This window comes from Nerophis ophidion, linkage group LG11 (assembly GCF_033978795.1).
Source record: "Nerophis ophidion isolate RoL-2023_Sa linkage group LG11, RoL_Noph_v1.0, whole genome shotgun sequence".
Taxonomy (NCBI): Eukaryota; Metazoa; Chordata; class Actinopteri; order Syngnathiformes; family Syngnathidae; genus Nerophis; species Nerophis ophidion.
Window position 1 is genome coordinate 43663336 of NC_084621.1, and position 17705 is coordinate 43681040.

Below are 17705 nucleotides of genomic sequence, written 5' to 3' on the forward strand. Positions count from 1 at the left end.
ATTCCGCTTGTAGTCACGGTGTTAATAATAACGTTCAAAATACAAAACATTATCACACATTTTAATCCATCCATCCGTTTTCTACCACACCTGTTCAAGAAGTCACAATAATGGTAAGAGGTATTTTATTTATGGTCGTGGAACTGTGGACCAGCTCTATACTCTCGGCAGGGTTTTTGAGGGTGCATGGGAGTTTGCCCAACCAGTCTACATGTGCTTTGTGGACTTGGAGAAGGCATTCGACCGTGTCCCTCGGGAAGTCCTGTGGGGAGTGCTCAGAGAGTATGGGGTACCGGACTGTCTTATTGTGGCAGTCCGCTCCCTGTATGATCAGTGTCAGAGCTTGGTCCGCATTGCTGGCAGTAAGTCGGACACGTTTCCAGTGAGGGTTGGACTCCGCCAAGGCTGTCCTTTGTCATCGATTCTGTTCATAACTTTTATGGACAGAATTTCTAGGCGCAGCCAAGGCGTTGAGGGGTTCCGGTTTGGTGGACACGGGATTAGGTCTCTGCTTTTTGCAGATGATGTAGTCCTGATGGCTTCATCAGGCCGGGATCTTCAGCTCTCACTGGATCGGTTCGCAGCCGAGTGTGAAGCGACCGGAATGAGAATCAGCACCTCCAAGTCAGAGTCCATGGTTCTCGCCCGGAAAAGGGTGGCGTGCTATCTCCGGGTTGGGGAGGAGACCCTGCCCCAAGTGGAGGAGTTCAAGTACCTAGGAGTCTTGTTCACGAGTGGGGGAAGAGTGGATCGTGAGATCGACAGGCGGATCGGTGCGGCGTCTTCAGTAATGCAGACGTTGTATCGATCCGTTGTGGTGAAGAAGGAGCTGAGCCGGAAGGCAAAGCTCTCAATTTACCGGTCGATCTACGTTCCCATCCTCACCTATGGTCATGAGCTTTGGGTCATGACCGAAAGGATAAGATCACGGGTACAAGCGGCCGAAATGGGTTTCCTCCGCCGGGTGGCGGGGCTCTCCCTTAGAGATAGGGTGAGAAGCTCTGCCATCCGGGAGGAGCTCAACGTAAAGCCACTGCTCCTCCACATCGAGAGGAGCCAGATGAGGTGGTTCGGGCATCTGGTCAGGATGCCACCCGAACGCCTCCCTAGGGATGTGTTTAGGGCACGTCCAGCTGGTAGGAGGCCACGGGGAAGACCCAGGACACGTTGGGAAGACTATGTCTCCCGGCTGGCCTGGGAACGCCTCGGGATCCCCCGGGAAGAGCTAGACGAAGTGGCTGGAGATAGGGAAGTCTGGGCTTCCCTGCTTAGGCTGCTGCCCCGGCGACCCGACCTCGGATAAGCGGAAGATGATGGATGGATGGATGGATGGATGGATGGATGGATGGATGGATGGATGGATGGATGGATGGAGGTATTTTATTTATTATTGGTTAGCTTCAGAATAACAATGTTATTAAAAAGAATAAGAAACATATTATATTATAAAATTGTTGGTCTTACTTAAAAATGCAAGCATTTAATTGTATTCAGTGTTAAAAAATATTAAATAGCTCTCACGGAAATACATTTTAAAATATTTGGCTTTCATGGCTCTCTCAGCCAAAAAGGTTCCCGACCCCTGATATACAGGTACTTTATATCAAAAGAAGGCTTGATATATCTTGAGTGGCATGTAATGAGCCTATGTCATGTGTTTATTTCACCTTGTAAATCTAATTGCGGAAATACATGAACCTTTGCACGATATTCAAATTTTTTGAGTTGCTGTATATTTTTTGTGTTCTCAAAATCATAATCACAAATGTGTGTTCCTACTTCAGGAAACAATTATGTTTGTGAAATTACAAGGCATGTTCTCAATTTACTTTATGTCGGACATTCCCCACACACATGCAGAGTTTTGGTCGTAAATATTGAACACGTTAAATATTTACGATTGTTAGTCCTTATTCGTTTTGGCGCCAATTATCGAAACAAATTCACTCCTAATTCACCACAGACTACAAGACAATGTTTTAATGAGACTGTGAAAAACCTTTTTGCTCCGGGTTCCTTGGACCACCAATGAGGGACATGATGGCGAGCAGTTTTGTCACTTTGTTTATTATTTCAATAAACCTCTGTTCAGGTCGGGTCGCTTTTCAGCTCTCGCCTCGCAAACCGTTCGCTCTTCCAGTCGCTTTTCAGCCGTCCCCAGCGTCGTCTGTGTCTCGCTCTTTGTCAGGTTTGCTCCTCATGCACCACTTGCTCTCCAGCTCCTCCTTTTCCTGCATCTCCTGCTGCCCTTTTACACATAGAGAGGTAATGGCATTATTGCGCCCGGGTGGGTCATCTATGCACCTGATGCCCATCTCGGAGCTAGGCTCAACGCACCCCGCCTCGCTGCAGGTCCGCCGGCCACGCTTCCTCACAGAGACAAAAGATAAGCGTTTGCTGTCGTTTGTCGAAAGGGGGAAAATCTAGACAAAAACAGTCCGACTATTTTTATGTGCATAGAGAAGACGGATTAATTAACTGTTTATGTCAAGCATGGGTAAACATGCACACACATTATTGAAATGGAAGAAGTTTAGTCACAGAAATAAAGAGTACAGTAATTTCCGCACTATAAGCCGCTACTTTGAACCCTGCCCTCTATACAGTGCTGTGGCTAATGTGTGGATTTTTCCGGGTTCACATGTTTCCAATGCCGCAATTAAATTTAGCCTTTTCCCATGAGACCAATCAAATTGTTCACCGTAAATCTAACACACTCACACTTTCAGTCAGCCATTTAGGCTCTCACCCTACTCTTAGAGAAGGCACAACAAAATGCACACGACACAGTCCCAAAGCAGAAGGCGATCGATCCTTCCATAAAAAAAGGAAACAGCGGCTGCATAAAACAAAAATCCACCACCACTAACCGGCCCTGAAAGGTCAAACAGGGAGAGGGATGAAGAGAGCGTTTAATGAGTTTTCCAGTAGGCTACTATGTCATGTTACAAGCGCTGTCTTTTGTTACATTTATAAACACAAATGTTTGTGTAAATATCTCATGTATCAATGTGTACAGCAAAGTTACTGTAAGTACAAAACCAAATTTGTCCAAAAATTTCGTGGGTGCATATTATATTTGGTGCGCTTATTAGCCCAGAAATACAGTACTACTTTCCACATTATGGATTCATTTACCTCATCCATCCATCCATCCATTTACTACCGCTCATTCCCTTTGGGGTCGCGGGGGCTGGTGCCTATCTCAGCTACAATCGGGCGGAAGGCGGCGTACACCCTGGACAAGTCGCCTCCTCATCACAGATAGACAGACAACATTCACACTCACATTCACACACTAGGGTCAATTTAGTGTTGCCAATCAACCTATCCCCAGGTGCATGTCTTTGGAGGTGGGAGGAAGCCGGAGTACCCGGAGGGAACCCACGCAGGCATGGGGAGGACATGCAAACTCCACACAGAAAGATCCCAAGCCCGGGATTGAACCCACTGAATAATTGTATTTCAATGTTTTAAGCTGTTACACCAGCTCAAAGGAATGGGGACCACTGTTCTGTAGGGGTGTAACGGTACGTGTATTTGTATTGAACCGTTTCGGTACGGGGGTTCCGGTTCGGTGCGGAGGAATACCGAACGAGTTTCACACGAACAAATGAAGTAGCCGCCTATGCTAAAGTCTTAACAAGCTGCTCCGTTCTGCCTCGGTGTCTGTCTGTACACAGCACCCTGCATTGTCCCTCCCACACAACCATCTGATTGGTTACACACAAAGCCAATCAGCAGTGCGTATTCAGAGCGATGTAGTCAGCGCTTTAGCATCGAGCAGGTATGAGTTAAGCAGGGGAGAAACGGACTCTTCTCAAATTATACTAAACACTTCCTAGTCAACTCATTTCTGAACATCGCTATGAGCCCGTTGACCTTCTAGAAACAAACTACAGCTCAGCTCACTCGCAGTTCTGGCTTTAGGTGAAGGCTAGTTAGCTTTTAGCGTAACGTTAGCTCATTTTGCGGCGTGTGCGTGTGTGTTTGTGTGTGTATGTGTGTGTGTGTTACGGACAGTGTTGATTGAGGTCTGTTGAAGCAGCATAAAAGGACATTATATTTAATGAAGAGTTTCTGTCTGTGATAGTGTATATAATAATGTAAGTGCATCATAAGGCCTACATGAACTCCATGGTCTTCAGGGATGAATAGTCTCTCCTATTGCTATTGTGCTATTTTTTTCTGCAATAGTTACATTAATCATTAGTAATGTAGCAGCCTAGTTTTGAATGGCAGGGAGCCTGCTATCACATGTTGATAAAAATATAACATTTACATAATAAAAGTCGACTACAGGCTACCCAAATGCTGTAATAAATTAAGCATGATGAGATGATTTGAAACTGTTTAATGTTGCACTTTTTATATGTAGAAGAAAAGTTGTGTCATTTTATTTAATCGAAGCAACAATTTGAGGCAGTTTATTGTGGATTAACGTGGGCAGAATTATTATAGTGTTCCCAATGTTAAAAGGATCAAGCCATCGTTTACAAATTTGGTAAAAAAATAACCAAAAAATGTATATTTTGTTGTTTTCTTACTGTACCGAAAATGAACCAAACCGTGACCTCTAAACCGAGGTACGTACCGAACCGAAATTTTTGTGTACTGTTACACCCCTACTGTTCTGAGAGACGCATCTTACACTTAAAAGGCTGTTTTACAGTGTATAGAGTATTGTCAACATTAGTGTACATGTTTACCACATGTACACTAATATTTTATTGCGTCCACTGTATGACAAGATCTTGAACACATGCCAAATAACATGAGCTAAAATTATACCTCATGGATTGTCCATCGTGAATGAGTTACCATGGACCATTTTGCACTAAATCAGGATTATAGCACACAATGTGCCCCAGACTTCCATTTCATTTGTCGCAATGTTTAATTCATGGACGTTTCATACATCACATGCACTCTTATAAGGAACCTCATTAAAAATGTGACTCTGTCTTCACTTTGAATCTGGAGAGGAGGATAACTGCTCCCTTCATGTGTTTCAAGGTAACATTAAAGATGATAATAATGTCCATACAGCGTGTTCTGAAAGAGACGTATATAGAATGTGACCACCGATGAGGACAGGGCAGCTTCACCACTTCAGCGCTCGCTATTACTCCCTTGTGGTCATGCAGGAAGCAGAAGAGGAGAGAGGGTTGTGGAAGATGTAATTAAGCAGAGCAATATGAGAGTGCAGTGATCCCCAGCACAGGACAAGACGCAAATCAGAGGTTGTTGACAATCAGCTGCAGGGCATTGCAGGCAAAAAAGTATTGTAGCTTCAAGCAAACAACCTCCTTGTCTACTTGTCTCTGGTACCCAGTTCAACTTTCTTTATGGCTCAGGGTGATAGCTTGTACATCTCAATCTCATTTTATAAAACATAATGTAGACCTTTGTCTTATTTGCACCTAAATGGGTAATTAGTGGCTTATCAGTAGCTGGGTGGTGCTTGTGAAGAACCAGATGATTGGATTGGAGGATTTAGGATCACGGATCTTTCTGTGTGGAGTTTGCATGTCGTCCCCGTGAATGCGTGGGTTCCCTCCGGGTACTCCGGCTTCCTCCCACTTCCAAAGACATGCACCTGGGGATAGGTTGATTGGCAACACTAAATTGGCCCTAGTGTGTGAATGTGAGTGTGAATGTTGTCTGTCTAGCTGTGTTGGCCCTGCGATGAGCTGGCGACTTGTCCAGGGTGTACCCCGCCTTCCGCCCGATTGTAGCTGAGATAGGCACCAGCACCCCCCGCGACCCCAAAGGAAATAAGCGGTAGAAAATGGATGGATGGATGGATGGATTTAGTATCAGATCTACTAAGGCCCTGTTTACACTAAACCCATGTTATCCAGGGTAAAACCCACCTAACCTTATCCGTGTCCACACACAACAAGGGTCGTTTAAGACCCCGTCCCCTCTCTGTCGCAACGCGACCTAATACGCATGCGCGGAAAAAATGCACACGTCAAAGTCACATCCAGTGTTGCTTTTTGTGCAAGTTCTTAAATTTTACTTATTTGAACAATATCCAGTGTTGTGGTATTTCAATTAACTGGAATCCAGTGTGCTTCACGGTGGGAGAGGGGTTAGTGCGTCTGCCTCACAATACGAAGGTCCTGAGTAGTCAGGGTTCAATCCCGGGCTCGGGATCTTTCTGTGTGGAGTTGGCATGTCCTCCCCGTGAATGCGTGGGTTCCCTCCGGGTACTCCGGCTTCCTCCCACCTCCAAAGACATGCATCTGGGGATAGGTTGATTGGCAACACTAAATTGGCCCTAGTGTGTGAATGTGAGTGTGATTGTTGTCTGTCTATCTGTGTTGGCCTTGCGATGAGGTGGCGACTTGTCCAGGGTGTACTCCGCCTTCCGCCAGATTGTAGCTTAGATAGGCACCAGCGCCCCCCGCAACCCCAAAGGGAGTAAGCGGTATAAATGGATGGATGGATGGAATCCAGTGTGCTGTGGGGCCCTATTGTAGTGAATCATACCTGAGACATCATAATTTAATAAAATCTTTATTGGACACGTAAACAATGTGATAAGATTCTCGTTGTCCGCATTCTCGTTGTCTCTCCTTCGACAAATGGACAACGTTTTTCGGTAAGTAGAATCACAGCTGACCTGGACATTCGAAAGTTCTCATGCCGTCTGAGAAGTGCTGTATCCGAAATAGCTGCAATCGCTTTCTCTTAAGGTATTCATGTGTGATTTCCACAAGCAATTGTACAAACAGAAGGAGAAACACGGGCATGTCTGGATGTCTCACCTCTATATTTCCAGTGGTTAGCTCCGAGTTACGAAACCGCTTTATTATGAAGGTGGCTGTGGCACGTTCTTTCTGATGTCACTTCCTGTGTGGGGCGTGGTCTTTCTGGCGTCACTTCCTCTCCGAACTCAGTTTGTAAATGATCAATGAGTCCATACACAGTGTCGGAGATTTAATAAATCCGCGGTGCACTTACCCGTGTAACAAATTGTCCGAGGAGGGGAACCTTAAACGATAGTTAAGTGTGGCTGAAACGGGGCTTAGGCTAAATAATTATTCGTTTAAGGTGTTATCTGGCTTAGTGTAGACATAGCCTAAGGAAATTAGATGTTATTCGATATACAGATTAAAACAATAGGAGACAATGGTCAAACTCTCTACATAGTTGTGTTCTTAGTAACGGGCAGCTGAAGCAGCTGGTTTGCGTGTGTGTTGCCTTTTTAATTGTTGCTAGGCTTGTATCAATATACACAAGCTGAAGGCCTCAGCAAAACAAAAGACAAGTCAATCAAGTCAAGGATAACTTTATTAAAAATTAAAGATGTGTGTGTATTAAATCACAAAGAAACTCGATAGCACACGCAAAGCTGATCTACTAAGCTAGTGCCTAAAGAATTGTGTTCATTAAGTGAGCAAAAAAGAGAGTGCAGTCTTCATGGGTGTTACCGTTGTGGTCTTCAAAGCCCTCTAAAACAACTTTAAAATCCTCCATTAATGTTTAATACACACACTTCAAGTATATATATATATACATATATATATATATATATATATATATATATATACAGATATATATATATATAGATATATACATATATATAGATATATATGTATATGTCTATATATATATGTATATTTCTATATATATATATATATATATATATATATATATATATGTATATATACATAAAATGTAGCAACAGACAAGTTCATAACAATATTTAATATGTACAATATTTGAGTCATTTACTGCATTAAGGTTTTAGAATGGCCTTCCCAAAGTCGGGCCTTCAACGTGTGGACAATGCTGAAGAAACAAGTCCATGTCAGAAACCAACAAATTTAGCTGAACTGCACCAATTTTGTCAGGAGGAATGGTCAAACATTTAACCAGAAGCTTGTGGATGGTTACCAAAAGCGCCTTATTGCAGTGAAACTTGCCAAGGGACATGTAACCAAATATTAACATTTCCCAGCAGATTTGGTCACATTTTCAGTAGACCCATAATAAATTCCTAAAATAACCAAACTTCATGAATGTTTTTTGTGACCAACAAGTATGTGCTCCATTCACTCTATTTACAAAAATGGAAAATTTTTAGAAATTATTAGAAACTCAAGACAGCCATGACATTATGTTCTTCACAAGCGTATGTAAAGTTTTGATCACAACTGTATATTCCGCGGCCCTGCGATGAGGTGGCGACTTGTCCAGGGTGTACCCTGCCTTCTGCCTGATTGTAGCTGAGATAGGCGCCAGCGCCCCCCACGACCCCAAAAGGGAATAAGCGGTAGAAAATGGATGGATGTATATTCTGCATATACGTGAAGACCGACACGCTAGAGGAATTGCGTCCTCTATTTCGCTCATTTAAGAGATGCATGAGATTAGTAGATGAGCTTTGAGTGTGCTATCAAGTTTGCACGTGTTTAATCTCATGCAAACCTTTAGTACAGGGATGAGTTTGCAAAGTATAAAAATGAGCCGACATTTTTGAATGAAAAAACTGCTGTTCTAGATGTGTCCACTAGATGTCGCAATAGCAATTATTTGTATCTTTCTAATCTAGATTATGCTACATATGTAAGAAAAAAAGAAAAAAAAACACATTAGTGCACCAGTCGACGTAAATGAGCAAACTACATAAATATCATCCTGTACTTGGATTTTGTTATTTTTTTAATCCTGATAGATTGAAAATTAGTTGACTGATGAACTTTATCACATAATTTATTCAGAAAGTATAAATAACAATGTGGAGGGGGGCGTAGCCTGCAGTCCTGCAACAAAGCAGAGTGTGCCAGGAACGAATTCGAGATCAGCGACAGGTGCGTAGATGGCCCACCTGGGCGTGCTTATCTAATCACCTGTCGCTCTTTTAGAGGCAGCAGCCGGGAAGGAGAGAGGGGTGGTTGATGGTGGAGCACGAGCATGAGCGAGAGCGAGACTGACAAAAAGACAATTGCTAAAAAACACAAAGACAATTTATTGCAAAATAGAACTTTCTCGTAAAATTGGAAGAGCCTGGCATGTCGGGGATTGGTGAGCCGAAAAACCCGGAAGTGCAGGTTTTCCACACACGACAAATAAAGATAGATTACTATTAGCCGCAACATGTGAGTATAAAATAGACCTGGCAAAATTAGGATTTGTACATTTTCAGAATGTGCTCGTTCTATTTTTAAACAAAGAAAACAATCTGTACTTGTCTTTATTTTTAAGTTATCTTGCCGTGATTTTACCAGTCCGGCCCACTCGGGAAAAGATTTTTCTCCATGTGACCCCCCGTCTAAAATGAGTTTGACACCCCTGCTTTAGTAGATCAGGCCCTTTGTATTATTGTTTTGGTCATTTTTATAGCATTAGAGGAAAAATAACGGTTTTCCGGCCATCTGGCGCCAGCGTTCGTCTGTCTGCTCTCCCAGGACGTTTTGTGACAGAAAACAGTACAATGACGGCAGGCTTGATTATGCAAGTACACAACAAGGTCTCCAGCATTGTTGTGCTAATCAGGTTAACGGACAAAAACTCAAGGCAGGACATATGCTTGACAAAGGACAAGATGGAGTTATGTTACCCTGATTTCTTCTGTAAAGCCCAACCCTCTGTCTCCCCACAGACTTCCTCAGCCAACACTAATTTTATCTTTTTATTCAACAGGGTACTTTTTTCCCACTTTATCGACCGCCTACATGCATGGGAGGGATTTACCACAGAACAACTTCCATTTTTTTTTTTTTCTGTCATGAGGATTTGAGCAGCTAAAAATGGTTAAAAGCAGATTTAATCCTTTGTGATACGTGTGTCTAAGTTCACAGATTGTGTGCTTAACACAGATCTTTGTAGCAATCGCACACAAACTCCCACCAGGTATCTGCAAATCAGTTTGAAAAGAGCACACACTTTGTAGCTCTGTCTCATGTGGTGCGAGCTTTATGTGGATCGCATAAACGCTCATTGTCTCACAAGGTTCCCCGTATTAGGGGAGTAAAATGAATTTGTATTCATGAATTATTCCATCGACAGTATGAATGCAAATTATTTATATGTAAATATGAATTATTAAATCGTACCATATTTCTTCCCCTTTGTGCGTCCAGGATCCTACATGTTGGTGAACTCCTCCCAGCATGCAGTGGGCCACTGTGCCCAGCTTCTGCTGCAGAGTTTGAGTGAGAATGACACACACTGTGTCCAGTTCAGCTACTTCCTCTACAGCCGTGATGGCCACAGTCCGGGGGCCCTCAATGTGTACGTGCGAGTCAATGGCGGTCCGCTGGGCAGCCCAGTGTGGAACACATCTGGATCACACGGGAAGCAGTGGCATCAGGTGGAGCTGGCTGTCAGCACTTTCTGGCCTAACGAATATCAGGTACTAAATAACTGTCAAAATCAAGTGCTGTTTTCGTTCAATTTAATGCTTTTACCAACCCTGTTTCCATATGAGTTGGGAACTTGTGTTAGATGTAAATATAAATGGAATGCAATGATTTGCAAATCCTTTTCAACCCATATTCAATTGAATGCATTACAAATACAACATATCTGATGTCCAAACTCATAAACTTTATTTTTTATTTTTTGCAAATAATAATTAACTTCGAATTTTATGGCTGCAACACGTGCCAAAAAAGTTGGGAAAGGGCATGTTCACCACTGTGTTACATCACCTTTTCTTTTAACAACACTCAACAACTCAATAAACGTTTGGGAACTGAGGAAACTAATTGTTGAAGCTTTGAAAGTGGAATTCTTTCCCATTCTGTCGCATTTTTCGCTTCATAATGCGCCATACATTTTCGATGGGAGACAGGATTGGACTGCCGGCAGGCCAGGAAAGTACCTGCACTCTTTTTTTACCAAGCCACGCTGTTGTAACACATGCTGAATGTGGTTTGGCATTGTCTTCCTGAAATAAGCAGGGGCGTCCATGAAAAAGACGGTACTTGGATGGCAGCATATGTTGTTCCAAAACCTGTATGTGCCTTTCAGCGTTAATGGTGCCTTCACAGATGTGTAAGTTACCCGTGCCTTGGGCATTAATGCACCCCCATACCATCACAGATGCTGGCTTTTGAACTTTGCGTCAATAACAGTCCGGATGGTTCGCTTCCCATTTGGTCCGGATGACACAATGTCGAACATTTCCAAAAACAATTTGAAATGTGAACTCGTCAGACCACAGAACACTTTTCCACTTTGCATCAGTCCATCTTAGATGATCTCGGGCCCAGAGAAGCCGGCGGCGTTTCTGGATGTTATTGATAAATGGCTTTCGCTTTGTATAGTAGAGCTTTAACTTGCACTTACGGATGTAGGAACCAACTGTATTTAGTGACAGTGGTTTTCTGAAGTGTTCCTGAGCCCATGTGGTGATATCCTTTAGAGATTGATTTCAGTTTTTAAAACTGTGGCGTCTAAGGGATCAAAGGTCATGGTCATTCACTGTTGGTTTCCGGCCATGCCGCTTACGTGGAGTGATTTCTCATTATTCTCTGAACCTTTTGATGATATTATGGACCGTAAATGTTGAAATCCCTAAATTTCTTGCAATTGCACTTTGAGAAACAATGTTCTTAAACTGTTTGACTATTTGCCCTTGCAGTAGTGGACAAAGGAGTGTACCTCGCCCCATCCTTTCTTGTGAAAGACTGAGCATTTTTTGGGAAGCTGTTTTTAAACCCAATCATGGCACCCACCTGTTCCCAATTGTCCTGCACACTTGTGGGATGTTCCAAATATGTGTTTGATGAGCATTCCTCAACTTTATCAGTATTTATTGCCACCTTTCCCAACTTCTTTGTCACGTGTTGCTGGCATCAAATTCTAAAGTTAATGATTAGTTACAATGTTTATCAGTTTGAACATCAGATATGTTATCTTTGTAGCATATTCAACTGAATATGGGTTGAAAATTATTTGCAAATCATTGTATTCCGTTTATATTTACATCTAACACAATTTCCCAACTCATATGGAAACAGGGTTTGTACATTATTTTACATGTTAAGACCACTAAAACATGCATGTCAAGTTTAGAGGTGAGAGTGGAAATCTCTGGGCACCTTATTCGACTAGGGGCTACCATTCGATTTTAAAATGTGCATTTATCCATTTTTAATTATGAATAATGATGCACTTTTTTTTATCCGAATGATAAAGAATTCAGCAGTGCATTTATAATAAGACACAAGAGTTGAATTAATTTCCATTTTATTGCACCAAACTAATGAAAATGCATGTGCACTGGAAAGGTACTGTGGAACATAAGTGCTCCTACATAAAATAGCACAACAATGCTACAAATACAAAAAGTGTACTTCTTTGCCAGCTGCTTAAAAAAAATGCTGATTTTTGAAACCTTTGTAAACTTGAAAAGGTGTATAGAGTTACAAATAAAATACTCGGTCTGTGCCTAAAGGATATAAACTTGGCCAACGATAGAGCTTTTAATACTGTCGTTATATCGTCATAATGCACGTTGATGACACATTCTAGCTCTGTCCCTCAAATTTAAAGCAACAAGTGAACGAAAGCGTCCTCAACGCAAAGCAGCGTCCTTACTAATGCTTGCTTCCATGTAGGACTGGGCGATATTGGCTTTTATTAATATCTCGATATTTTTAGGCCATACCGCGATACACGATATATATCTCGATATTTTGCCTTAGCCTTGAATGAACACTTGATACATATAATCACAGCAGTATGATGATTATATGTGTCTACATTCAAACATTCTTCTTCATACTGCATTAATATATCCTCATTTTAAACTTTCATGCAGAGAGGGAAATCACAACTAAGTCAATTTACCAAAACTGTATTTATTAAATACTCTTCATTCTCTCATGGGTGACTTTTTAAATGTAAGAACAAATTAGTAGTGCTGCTACCTTTTTTAGCAACACTTCTGCTGCATACTTTGCATATTGCTGTTGTCTGCTGAATATCTTCCCGCTTGAAGCCAAACCACCACCAGATGATGGACCCCCTGCTGTTTTTTTTGGGCGTTAATTGTTCTTCCTCCATTTGTGATCAGTTTCACACTTTCTCTCTCTTGTAATGTCACTTGCACCGCTCCGCGTGTGCCACCTGCCTCAGCTAACGTTAGCCATGCTGCTAAATCTCTGCTCAGCGAGGGCGTATGATGCTACACGCCCGGCAGTATGTGACATACGTAAGAAGGTGTTTTACGTCTGTGAGAAGGAACGACGAGAAGGAGTGAGAAGAGCCTGTTTTGTAATGCCAGCAGCTAAAAGCAACTGCGTGAGAACGTATACTAGAATATTACGGAATAGTAATTTACTATATCACACGGAGGCAAACCGGATATATCGTTTATATCGATATATCGCCCAGCCCTACTTCCATGGCTGCAAACTGTTGTTTATAAGTAACATTATCACTCGACGACGAGAGGACAAGGAACAGTTAAACATGTTGCACTATGCACCAAAGGAGAAGACAAGAAGCCATGTTAACTGCTAAGCTCGGGCTCTTTGGGTAAATTGGAATGGGCGGATTGATATAATTATGAGTGGGGCAGTATAGCTCGGTTGGTAGAGCGGCCGTGCCAGCAACATGAGGGTTGCAGGTTCGATCCCCGCTTCCACCATCTTAGTCTCTGCGGTTGTGTCCTTGGGCAAGACACTTTGCCCACCTGCTCCCAGTGCCACCCACACCGGTTTAAATGTAACTTAGATATTGGGTTTCACAATGTAAAGCGCTTTGAGTCACTTGAGAAAAGCGCTATATAAATATAATTCACTTCACTTCACTTCATCAGCAGCCACCTTGTGGTTACAGTGTCCGCACTGAGATCGGTTGGTCGTGACTTCAAACTCCGACCGAGTCATACCAAAGACTATAAAAATGGGACCCATTACCTCCCTGCTTGGCACTCAGTATCAAGGGTTGGAATTGTGGGTTAAATCAATCAATCAATCAATCAATAAATGTTTATTTATATAGCCCTAAATCACAAATGTCTCAAAGGACTGTAGAAACGATTACGACTACGACATCCTCGGAAGAACCCACATCAAATCAACAAAAAGATTCCCGAACACACCCACCGCTGCTGCTTGGTGCTCCCCTCACCTCCCAGGGGGTGGATCAATTCATGCATTACTTATACTTAAGTAATTATTCTTGATGACTACTTTTACTTTTACTTGAGTCATAGTATTCTCAAGTAATGATTTTGGGGTACTCTACCCACCTCTGGGTATGAACAATACTGCCCCGGTAACTACTTGGTATTTGATCGACACCCACATTTGTAGTATCGCCCAAAACAAATGTAAAGTGTTAAATCGGCAGAATAATAAGTGTTTATTACATTTTAACATACGTGTAGATAGAACATTAATACAACAGAAATAACCAGCTATTAAAAGTAAATGAGCAATAATAGTAATAATCGTTTTCAAAAAATAATAATTCTGGAAATTGTGCAATTTCTTACCGCCTTCGTAACATGTTTTAAAATGCTTCTAATATAATGTATATGCAAAATAATGAATTGTTAATTATTAATAATGCAATTGAATTATCATGAATCATGCGTTTGTAGCAGACTTTTGTTCAAAGAATGTGACAGTTTTCCAGCTCTATCGTTATCATTACACTTTTCTTCTTTTTTAAACTCTGATATCATTTCATGGTGGCATTCCAGAAATAATACAGCAAAGTTAAAAAATAGATACGAAATACAGTTATGCAGTAAATCACATAGATGTTCTATAAGATGAAATCTTTGACACTGTCTTTTGAGACATTCATCATTGGGATTCCACTCCAGTTGCACAATCCTTTGGTTTCACGGCAGTTGTTATGATAGAGAAGTCATGCACATGCTCCACTCACTTGCCTGGAAGTCTCTACAGAAGATGTTTGCACGTTTCACATACAATACGAACTTAATCAGAGATAATAGTATTTGTCTGCAGCGGGACTTTGGTTTAGTCTCTTTTGTGGAAAGAAAAAATACTTTTAGAGCAGGTACTTTGACATTTAGTCTGTATTCCTGTGGTGATGATTGTCAAAGTGCCAACTGATTTAAACATCCTTAAATGTGTTCATCTTTTCCAGAAAAAGTCACATATAAGATCATCACTCCAAATGTAGAAAATGTTAAAGGGGGTTTATTTATACTTGCCATGTGTACCCAACTGTAATTTCACCCAGTCAAGCCTGATTACAGCCAACTACAATAATGTGCATCGTGCTTTATAGCCCATTTTCAATATTGAATTATCGACTGGCATCTACTGTGTGTAACGCATTTTCTGTTGGTCTGCAGATGGTTTTGTCAGGTGTTTTTAAAGGATATCCATCTTTTGATTTAATTAGAATTTTCTGCAAACTCAGTAGAACTGTCAAAAAGCAATTAACTTGAGTAGTGTGCATTTTATCAAGAACCGTCAGGGGCTCTAACTTCGTTGAAATGTATCCAACTCTGCAAGAACCAACCTTTACTTTGTAAATAATTTCATGTACTCACAGTGGCAAGATATACACTGACCCCTTCCAATTATATAGCCTGACAATGACTTCAAAATGGTCCCAGATGGGGAGGAACGATCAACAAGCCGTGATTCCCTCAAAATACCTGCTCTGACATTCAAAGTAGTATACTTTTCAACCTGCATGTTTAATTCAAAAATACACTGACTCATCCAGGGATTTTTTGTCATTATAGGCTTAGTTCAACACTTCTGAGAATGTGCTGATTGATTGATTGAAACTTTTATTAGTAGATTGCACAGTACAGTACATATTCCGTACAATTGACCACTAAATGGTAACACCCGAATAAGTTTTTCAACTTGTTTGAGTCGGGGTCCACGTTAATCAATTCATGGCTGATGATGTTTCATGAAGAATAACTGAGGGAGCCTATGCTGCTCTTTAACAAATGAGAACTTGAGCAATAAATCAGGCCAATCAGCCAATATCGATTGGTGTTTATGTTAGCTGCTCAGTCTGTATGAAATATAATCATATCAATATTCATCGTTTTATTATTTCAACGGCTTTTCTTGCATAGTTGCAGCCAATTGGGACCTGTCCTGCCTGACGTTAGTTAATGGACACATTGCAACTCAGTCATATGGCTATCAGACCGATGAATAAAATACAGTATGACCTATTATTAAATGTGCATGGCCATGAGATGGAGTACAGATCAGTGTATTTGTCAGTAATAAAACATGATGTACATTCAAACATAGGTTTTCAATTACCGTATTTTTCGGACTATAAGTCAGAGTTTTTTTCATAGTTTGGCCAGGGGTGCGACATATACTCCGGAGCGACTTATGTGTGAAATTATTAACACATTACCGTACAATATCAAATAATATTATTTATCTCATTCGCGGAAGAGACGAATAAAATGTCAGCAATCGTCACACACACGTCAGCAATCGTCATATAGACATAGATAGATAGATAGATAGTACTTTATTGATTCCTTCAGGTGAGTTCCTTCAGAAAAATTTAAATTCCAGCAGCAGTGTACAGAGTTGAGATCAATTAAAAAAAAAAAAAAAGTAAATAATGGGGGTTTAAATGGAAACAAAAGAGAGAAATATTACAATAAGAATAAAAAATAAAAAGCAACAATGGGAATACAATTATAACAGTAAAATAAGAATATAACAAGACAAAGTAGGCAGTAGTGACCATGTTATGAAAACGTATTGCACTGTTATTGTTTTGCATCCCCTGTCATCCTAGTACCCCCCGCCCCCCGCCCCCTGCCCCAGAGAGGAGTTGTGCAGTCTAATGGCGTATGGGACAAAGGAGTTTTTGAGTGTATTAGTCCTGCACTTGGGATGAAGCAGTCTAGCACTGAATAGGCTCCTCTGGCTACTGATAACGCTATGCAGAGGGTGACTGGCATCATCCAGGATGCTCACTAGTTTGTCAACAGTCCTCTTCTCTGCCACCGTCACCAGTGAGTCCAGTTTCATTCCCATTGTAGAACCGGCCCGCCTGATCAGTTTCTCAAGTCTGGAGCTGTCCTTCTTAGATGTACTGCCCCCCCAGCACACTACCATGTAGAAGAGAACACTGGCAACCACAGACTGGTAGTACATCCACAGGAGTTTTCTACAAATGTTGAAGGAGTGCAGTCTCCTGAGGAAGTAGTCTGCTCTGTCCTTTCTTGTACTGGTGGTCCGTGTTGACAGTCCAGTCCAGCTTATTGTCCACCCAAACCCCGAGGTACTTGAACGAGTCCACGGTCTGTACCTCAACTCCCTCGATCACAATAGGTTGTGACCGTGGACTCGACCTCTCAAAGTCAATGACCAGCTCCTTGGTCTTTCACGGATTGAGCTGCAAGAGGTTCGTGTGGCACCAGACAACAAAGTCCCTCACCAGGTTCCGAAACTCCTCCTCTCTGCTGTCCCTGATGCACCCGACAATGGCTGTGTCATCCGCGTACTTCTGGATGTGACACAGCTCTGAGTTGTAGCAGAAGTCAGCGGTGTACAGGGTGAAGAGAAGAGGGGCCAGCACCGTTCCCTGCGGCGCTCCGGTGCTGCTGATCACAGTGTCAGACGTGATGTCCTTCAGTCTGACGTACTGTGGCCTGTCGGTGAGGTAGTTCGAAGACGTCAACCAATAAGAATTCGGCGGGGGAGGCTCATGGCAGAAGTGCATTGTGGGTCATGGGATGCTAACTGCTATATGCT

General features: G+C 41.9%; 1 protein-coding gene across 4 annotated transcripts in view; it reads left to right on the plus strand.

Moving 5' to 3' along the window:
* LOC133562154 (receptor-type tyrosine-protein phosphatase U) overlaps nt 1-17705 on the plus strand; it is a 565556-nt gene that overhangs the window by 271899 nt on the left and 275952 nt on the right. For all 4 annotated transcript variants that reach the window (XM_061916074.1, XM_061916075.1, XM_061916076.1 and 1 more), the window contains exon 3: nt 10098-10369. In XM_061916074.1, coding sequence (XP_061772058.1) covers nt 10098-10369 — 272 coding nt within the window. The remainder of the gene's footprint in view (nt 1-10097; nt 10370-17705) is intronic.